Source organism: Gracilinanus agilis, chromosome 2, assembly GCF_016433145.1.
Source record: "Gracilinanus agilis isolate LMUSP501 chromosome 2, AgileGrace, whole genome shotgun sequence".
NCBI classification, from domain to species: domain Eukaryota; kingdom Metazoa; phylum Chordata; class Mammalia; order Didelphimorphia; family Didelphidae; genus Gracilinanus; species Gracilinanus agilis.
In genome coordinates this window covers 152,936,722-152,945,624 of record NC_058131.1, presented here as the reverse complement: position 1 = coordinate 152,945,624, position 8,903 = coordinate 152,936,722, and the positions used below count along the sequence as shown (strand labels likewise).

The 8,903-nt window shown below is 44.6% G+C and overlaps 1 protein-coding gene across 1 annotated transcript in view; it reads right to left on the bottom strand.

Annotated features, from left to right (window-relative positions):
• Positions 1 to 8,903, bottom strand: part of PROM2 (prominin 2) — a 32,154-nt gene that overhangs the window by 17,747 nt on the left and 5,504 nt on the right. The window contains exons 5-11 of the mRNA XM_044659515.1: positions 7,345 to 7,419; positions 7,044 to 7,107; positions 5,573 to 5,732; positions 4,740 to 4,892; positions 3,945 to 4,068; positions 3,222 to 3,313; positions 2,961 to 3,045 (exon numbers count right to left, since the gene is read on the bottom strand). Of these exons, the coding sequence (XP_044515450.1) occupies positions 2,961 to 3,045; positions 3,222 to 3,313; positions 3,945 to 4,068; positions 4,740 to 4,892; positions 5,573 to 5,732; positions 7,044 to 7,107; positions 7,345 to 7,419 (753 nt within the window). The remainder of the gene's footprint in view (positions 1 to 2,960; positions 3,046 to 3,221; positions 3,314 to 3,944; positions 4,069 to 4,739; positions 4,893 to 5,572; positions 5,733 to 7,043; positions 7,108 to 7,344; positions 7,420 to 8,903) is intronic.

Below are 8,903 nucleotides of genomic sequence, written 5' to 3'. Positions count from 1 at the left end.
TATTGCATATATATATATATATATATATATATATATATATATATATATATATATATATATACGTAAACATATTGTTTCCCTCAAAAGAATGTAAGATCCTTGAGGTCAGGAACTATTTCATTACTATCTTTGCTTAGAATAGTTCCTGTCACATAGTATTAAGTGTTGGTGCTTGATTGATTTTCCTTCTCCTTGAGGGAGGAAAAAAAAACTTTCTTTCTCAGGTTTTTGATTAGCTACTAGAAAGCTGTTTACTTTGTCAGTTTCTCCCTTTCTGAGATTTAGTTTTCTCTTCTCTATAATTAGGGGGCTAGATCAGATGATTTCTAAAATCAGCTCTTCCAACTCTAACAGTATGAATCTGTGACATCAAGAATCAGTGACTGTAGGAAAGAGAAGTCAGCTCAAAGTCAAAAGACCTGTATTCAAATCCTGTCACTATCAGACATAGTTTATATATGCTTTTTTTTTTTTTTGGTCCAGTGATGGCTTCTCTAGTGTGAGGAGGGAGGGAAAGGAGGAGATACCTGGGAATTTTCATGTAATCAACAAAGAAATAAATTATTATAAAAGAAGAGTCAGAGAACCTGGGCTCAAATCATAACTCTGTCACTTGCTATCTGTGTAACCTAGGATATTCTATCTCTGGGCCTCAAATTACGTCATCTGTAAAAAGATGGGTTGGACTAATTGACCTCTAAGTTTCCTTCAGTTCTAATTTTATAATCCTGTGACTTACAAATTGTATGACCTTAAGAAAGTCGCTTCACCTCAACAGGGCCTCAGTTTCCACCTCTATAAAATGAGAGAACTAGACAAGATGATCTCCAAGATTTCTTTCCACTCTATGATTTGGGGGGGCTTGGGAGAGAAGCTCACTAAGTTAAAAGAATCTGCCATTGTGGGATGGCAAAAATTACAGAAAGTTCTTTCCTGTTTTGTATAGAAATCTGCTCTCCATCACTTGTACCCATTGTCCTCTGAGGCCACCCAGAATAACCTCAACCCCCTCTTCTATAGGTCAACCCTTCAAATATTTGTATACGTGGATCCCACCTACCCCAGGGCTTATTTCCTTCAGGTTAAACATTTCCAGTTTCTTCAACTGATCCTCTTGTGACATAGTTTCATGACCCCTTTGCCACCTTGGCCACACCTCTAGATGCGCCCCAGCTTGCCAGCATCCCTCTTAAAGTGATGTGCCCAGAACTGTACACAATACACCCCTACATTAAGGCTCTGATCATATCTCCCCTCAGACTGACAAGCCCCCGGCTTTTCATCCTGTCTGTAGCCAGCAGCCCCTCTCCTAAACTCTTGGCTGTTTTGCTGGCCCTTCTCTGGCTTCATTCTATCTGTCTCAAGATCCAGAGCCCAGAACAGTGTGCAGTAGTCCAGGCATGGTCAGATTAGGACCAAATCAAGAGATGACCTGCCTTTTATTGGCTGATAATGAGAAAAATAACTATGTAGCACTTCGGGGTTTACAAAGTTCTTTAGACACATTGCTTCTCATCTGAGTTTCCCAACAACCATGGGAGGTAAAATACTGCAAGTTTTATCATTCCCATGTTACAGATGAGGAAACTGAGACCTAGAGAAGATAATAAAGTATCTATATCCCAGGTGGATAAGCATCCATTATTATTAATTTCTTAATCATTGATTTATTAATATTAAATTGTTAACTGATATGATTATAAATACTCTCATTAATCATAAGAACAGCTAGCATTTGTATTTAGTGCTCTGTGGGCTGCAAAGTATTTTACCCATCAACTAATTTTTATAGAATTTTGTAACCTAAGATCTGGGAGGAACTTGCCTAAATCTCATAGTTTAAGGGATAGAAAACAGAGGCCTTGTTGTTGTTCAGTCATTCGGTCATGACTTCACGAGCCATAGCACACCAATGCTGTCCATGGAGTTTTCTTGGAGAGGATGCTGGAGTGGTTGGCCATTTCCTTCTCCAATGGATTAAGGCACACAAAGGTTAAGTGACTCCCTCGGGGTCACATAAGGCCAGATTGGAACTCGGGTCTTCCTGACTCCAGGTCCAGCACGCTATCTATTGGGTCACCTAGCCAGGAGGAGCCAGCCTAAATCTCTCAAAGAAGAGGTGGAAACAGAGGCCTGGAGAGGTGAAGTAATTAGCCTAATATCATACAGCTAAAAGAGGCCAGGGCAAAGATTCAGGGCTTGTGACTCCCAATTTACTCCTCCACAGGAACTTCCAGGGCCCTTTTTTGGCCCTTTCCTGTTCTTCTAGAAGATTTTCCCCCTAAACCCAGAAGGAAACTAATGAGATGAAAGCATGGCTTCCCCCGTGCTCTCCACCCCTCCTCCATTCTGCACCTGGCCCACAGCCGTGTCATTAAAGTCATATGATATGAATGCATGAAAGGACCTTCGATAGAATAATAGCTAGCATTTATAGGGTGCTTTTGAGTTTGCAAAGTGCTTTACATATATTATTTCCTTTGATCTTTAGAGACCCTCTACTCCAATCCTTTCATTTTATAAATGAGGAAAATAAGGCTGAGAGAGGGAGAACTGCCCAAGGTCCCCCAGACAGTAGCCAGCTGCCACCCCAGTATTTATTGGACTTTGGCCCTTGCCTCTCTCGCATTGTGCCTTCCCCTGGCCCCCTTCTTATCTCCCCCTGTGCCTCTCTCCCTTTCCCCCAACCATAGCCAACCTCTGGCTGTCCGATCCTCACCGAGTCCCAGCCAGGGGGTCTGCTAACCTATGAGCCAGGTGCTAGCCCTCTCAGATGGGAGTGCTGAATGGAGAGAGGTCCCCTCTGAATGGGGCACCGTGGCTGCCCCTGGGGCTACTGCCTGCCTGACCTCAGAGCCCGAGGACACCTCGAGCTCAAGACTCCAGGAGAGGGAAGGTCAGAATCCTGCCATGCCGGTTTTTAGAGGTTGCCAGCTTGTGATTCTTTTCAAGTTTCTTACCTTACTGATGTCCAGATGCTTTTCTGGGTCATAGGAGCCATTAAGCTGTAGGACTTCCCAGAGAGGGACACCCTCCTTACACTGCCTAGGGGAGCCGGAAGGTCCAGGAGAAAGAGAAAGCAATGGGGAAAAGGTAAACAAGGAAGGAATCGGTGTGAAACCAACCTTCCCCTTGACTTCTTCCCTATACTTCCAACCCCATTTCCTGCCTCTCCCCCTCCCCAACCCTGAGCAGACCTAGATGCTGATGGAGACACTCACCGATAGGCAGAAGGGATGCTGATGTCCTTCTTGAGACCCAGGAGGTGGGACAGGTTCATGGATGGGGGTAGGTTCCCTGGGGTGTCAGCGAACTACACGTGAAGCCAGAAAAGGAAGTCTAGCACGATGCGTGAGACAGACCCCAGTTCTCCCAGGACCCTGACCTCTCTTGGACTGGTGACTGGACCACACACAGCAATGCCCCTAGTTGTGACCTGAACCCAAAATCTTGCTTCTAACTTGAATGCTGGTCTCACTCAAGAGACTTCTCCCACAGGGAGCTTCCCAAGCTACAGGAAAGTAGTCTTAGCTGTAGATAATGAAATTCCCACCAATACCTGGGCTTACTCACTGAGGACCAACTAGATGTCTGGCCTCCTGGTTTCTGTTCTCAGTTTCCAAAATGGAGCATTAGCTTATGGATATAATGGAACCACTCTTTATCTTTGTTTCCAACAGTAATATGACAAGGAGTTCACCCAGGGACTTCTAGGATTTCTGCCCAAGTCTCTTTCACTCCGATCTGCTGCTGATGTTTCTTTGTCCTTCCCTGTCTCTAGTATTTCTGTATTTCTGTCTCTCGCTCTCTTCCATTCTGTGTTTCTATCGGTCTCGCCCTCTACATCTCTTAAGCCCGGTCCCTGGGCCAGAAGCTTTGGTGGCTTATGTCTCCATTTATCCAGTGAGACAAGGGCCAGGACAAAGGCTCTGGCCAAGCCTCACCTGGTACAGCTCCTGGCTCTCCCAGCTTCGGCACACCAATGTCTGGATGTTTCCCCCCACGAGGAAAGTGGCAAAGATAAGGAGGATGAAGGGTCCAGAGAAAAGGAAGCTTAAGCCCACACCTCTGTGGAGAAGGCAGGGCAGGGCATCAAAAGGGTGCAAAAGGGATGGGTCCTGGCTTGTCCCACTTCCTTGTCCTTAACATCTCCCCTCCTGCTCAGGACCACCTAGGATACTCTGTACTAGCCTCAAACTAACCAGGGGTGCCCTCCCCACAAACCTAATTGAATCCACCAGGGATCTAGCTAAGACAGCAGTCAGTGATCATCTACAAAGCACTGCTTCTTTGTTGGGGAGGGAAGAAAGGACCAGCCTGAGCAGGTGCTGAGGGGGAGGGGAGAATGAAGGGTCTGAAGGAGCTAGAAAGGGGGCAGCTTTCATTATTGGGGGAAAAGGGCAGAGCAAAGGGCAGTGCTATCTTTGGGACTGCTGGCCCCTTTACTGCCATCTGGTCAGCTCCATGGGCCAGATGGGACCAAATAAATAAATAAAACCATGAACAGACCTGGATGTCTGTATGTGAGCTACCAGACCTGGATGATCACCAAACACATAACAGGACCCATGCCAGGTGACCCCCTGCCTCACAAGGGCCAGCCTGTAGATTAGGAAAGACACTCTCCGGGATAGAGAAGGAACAGAAAGGTCCAGCTTGGGGGCGTCCTTCACCCTGGCCCTTAGAGCCCAACTCCATTTGTCCTATCTCTCCCACCCCACTCCCCACCTCATCCTTACGCCATGAGAAATTGAGCCCCGGCTTCTCCCTTGACTTCTGTGTGGCTGGAGTCTTCTCGGGCAGATATCCCCAAGAGGCCCAGACTGAGGCCCAGAAGGTTACAGATGACCACCAAGAGGATCACTGAGGACAGCACATAACCTGCAATCCATCTACCATGGCAGGGTAGGGCAGAAAGGGATAGAGAGAGTCAAGATCTGAGAGGTCCCAGCTTCCCTCCCCAGAAGAAAATGAGCTTTTCCTTGCTCTTTTACAGGCCTTGAAGGGACAAAAATAAAATAAAATTAAATTAAATTAAATTAAATAAATAAATAAAATAAAATAAAATAAAATAATAAAATAAAATAGAACAACACCAAGGGTACATTGCCAGAGGAAAAAGCAAAAGGCACTACTCCTGAGGCTGGAGATACAGGAAGAGTGCATGAATATTTAAGCACGCTAACTTAAGTACCTGATTAAAATTGATCCCAAGCCTTTGATTATTATTTGGAAACTTGGGAACCAGAAAAACACAGAATTTTAGAGGTTGAAAAGACCTTAGAAGTCACCAACTGCTCCAACCCCCTCATCCTAGAAGGGGAAACTGATATGCCTCACTTCAAGGACTGAGAGAAAAATGAACAGAGCAGAGGACTCACGGCGCTTGAGGGCTGAGAGTCTACAGGCTGAGTCTAAGTGGGAGATGATGCAGTCCTGGAGGCTAGGAGTAGCTGAGTGCAGGATGCTGGGAGAGGGTTCTCAGGAATCAGGGAGTGGGGGGGTGGGGGGGAGACCTGTATTTTCCTTCTCTCTGCTCCCTGGATCTGCCCTCCCCCAACTCACCCAATACCTGTATCTCTCATATTTCTGGATGGCATGTAAGTAAGGTCTGCTATTGTTCTCTGCCTTAGCAAGAGCCTGCCTCCATCGGTCAGCTGCCCCAGAGCTTGGGAAGCCCTCGGACAGGGTCTTCACTTCCTCTGGGATCTTGGCAATGTTCTCCTTCAAGTCTGCAAGGGGAAGGGTAAGAGAATAACAACAATTATGGGCTCACATTTTTGTCTTGCTTTGAAGTTTATAAAGTGTTTTCCTCACAACAAATCTTTATGGAGGATAGTGCAAGAATTATTGTCCCTATTTTACAGATAAGGAAACAATGCCTGAGAGGATTAATCCACTTGCCCACAATCAGAACTAAAACTCAGGTCTTTGGACCCAAGTCCTCTCTCCTTGATGATATCATGGCAGAGTACTGTCACCTGAGACGCCACAGAGATAAGAGGCCCCTGGAAAAATTATATCCACACCCTCTGGCCCCTACAGCAAATGGACAGTGAGGCAATTTGGTTTTATTCTCGAAATCAGGAGGAACCGAGTTCAAATCCTAACTCAAATACTAGCTGTGTGATGGTGACCAAGTCACTTAACCTGTCTCAACTTCTACATCCTTATCTGTAAAATGGGGATAATAATAACTCTTGGGATAAAATGAGATCATATTTGGAAAGAACTTTGCAACCTTTAAAAGTGCTTTATAAATGCCAACTGTGTTCCTCTAGTTCTTATAAACTGTGGGGTCCACAAATACAGATTCCTCTTTTGGAAGGCTAGTACTCCCTTATGTAGCTTCGTGGCTCTCGAGACCACCACTTGCCTCCTGGTCCCTGCCTCAAGCATTACCATCCTAGAGGCTCCACAGAAGATGTTTCTCCTTTCACTGTTCCTGACATTACCTCCACCTCCCACTTGATAGAAGTGTACTGCTTTCCAATTTACGGAGTGCTTTCACGTGCATTGTCTCACTTGGTCCTGATAAAATCCCAATGAGGTAAGCAGGATAGGTATTATCCCCATTTCCCAGATGAGGAAACTAAGACTCATGCCTCTTTAAAGCCATCCAACTAGTAGAGTGATAAAGCTAGGAACAAAAACCAAGTCTTCTGGCCAGTGTTCTTTCTTTCTTTCTTTCTTTCAACCTTCTGTTTTAGAATCAATACTGTGTATTGGTTTCAAGGCAGGAAAGTGGAAAGGGCTAGGCAATGGGGGTTAAGTGACTTGCCCAGGGTCACACAGCTAGGACATGTCTGAGGCCAGATTTGAATCCAGGGCCTCCCATCTCTACGCCAGGCTCTCAAAACCACCTAGCTTCCATTAGACATTATTTATTATTCCACCCCTTGCTAGCCCTCCCCCCAAGAGAATCTCTTCACAGAAGATCTCATGGGAGCCAATGGGCTCATTGCCAGCTGGTCACTTTGGCTCACAAAAAGTCCTTCTTGTAGTACAATCCCCAGAATTCCTGCTGGCAGAGGACAACTCACCTTGAATTATGTCTATTGTCTCCATAGCTGTTAGAACTGGGAGAGTATTGAATGTGCTGTTATCCTGGAGAGGAGCAAAAGAGAAGCTCACGTCCTCTAGATCAGAGAGAATTGTCCCGTCCACGTTGGCTAGATCTGAGAATCTTAAAGCATTTCACAGGAGGTCCAAGCCTGAGTGCTTCTCCCCAGAAGTGAGAAACTGAGGCAGCTCTCTGTGCTAGACAAACCCAGAACCAGAAAAGACACAAGAAATCCATTTTCCTCAAGTCTGATCCCCTTTCTCATCCCCCAGGATACACACCTTCTGCACCATGACAGAAAAATTGGCCTCTGGGACACCCTGCAACTTCTGGAGGACATCATTCACAGAAGGTACCTAAAATCAGAGTGTTACAAAATCCATAGAGATAAAGTGGCTTCATCCACTTCCCTCCCCAGTCGAACTCAGTCCACACTAGAACACTGGATTTGGAAACCCTGACAGTCCTAGAGCTTAAGACTCATTCCATGGTCCTCACTTTCTCTACATGACTTTGACCTAATGGAAAGACATAGGATTTTAAATCAGAAGACATTTATTTACAACCAGTACTTAAATCTTTAGGCATCTCATCTAATCCAGCAGTATTCAAAATATGGCCTGGGGAACCCAAGGGTCCACAAGGTAAAAACTATCTTCATAAGAATACTGAGACATTTAATGTCTAATTAGACATTTAATGTCGAATATGGTAAAGATTTAATATAAATATAATAGTGATAATATAAAAACATTCTATTTGAGAGGAAGTTCTCAATAATTTTAAAGTGTATGAAGGGTTCCTGAGATCAAAAAGACCTAAGAGGCTGTGAGGAGTAATGGAAAGAACACTAGATTTATCCAAGATTTGGGTTTAGGAAAATTAAGTTCCAATTCCCCCTCTGCAGCTTATTCACTCGTGTGACCTTGGGTAAGTCTCTTCTTTTTCTCATCGAGAAAAATGATCTCTCTGGTCCCTTTTGACTCCTAATCTCCTCATTCAGAGATTCTAGATCTGGGCATGGCAGAGAGCTGCAGGAAAAGGTTACCAGAAGAGAAGAATAATTAACAGCTCTTGTGAGGGACGGCCAGGTAACACCAGGCCTGGAGCCAGGAAGGCCAGAGTTCAGATCTGGCCCTTACTAGCTTGCAACACTTACTAGCTATGCAATTCTGGGCAAGTCAGTAATTCTGTTGAACTCAGTTTCCTCATCTGTAAAATGAACTGGAGAAGGAAATGGCAAACCACTTCAATAACTACCAAGAAAACTTCTAATGGAGTCAGGAAGAGTTGGACCCTACTGAAATTACTAAACAAGCAACAAATAGCTTGCTGGGAAGGTACAGACTGCTGTTGGTAAAGGGAATTTCTCCATCTAAAAGAAATTTATTTTATTATTATTATTATATACTATTATTTATATTACTTACATCAATCAAATCATAGATCTAGCCCCAGGCCTTTATCTAGCACTTTAAATATAAATTACAGTATCTCATTTGATCCTCCCAGCACAATACCATGAGGTAAGTACTATACTCATATCAATTTCACAGATGAGAAACTGAGACTGAGTGAGATTAAGTGACTTTTCCAAGTGTATGTGTCCGAGGCAGAATTTGAACTCAGGTCTTTGGGACTCCAAGTTCACTCTTGTGATTCACTAGGTGATCTAGCTGCTTTAGAAATAAGGAAAAGGAGATGAAAGATTGGAAGTTGGCTGACTCGAATCATTAAACCCAACCTGGAAGGCATGTGAGTCAGGGATAGAAAAGAGAAAGGAAGGAAGGAAGGAAGGAAGGAAGGAAGGAAGGAAGGAAGGAAGGAAGGAAGGAAGGAA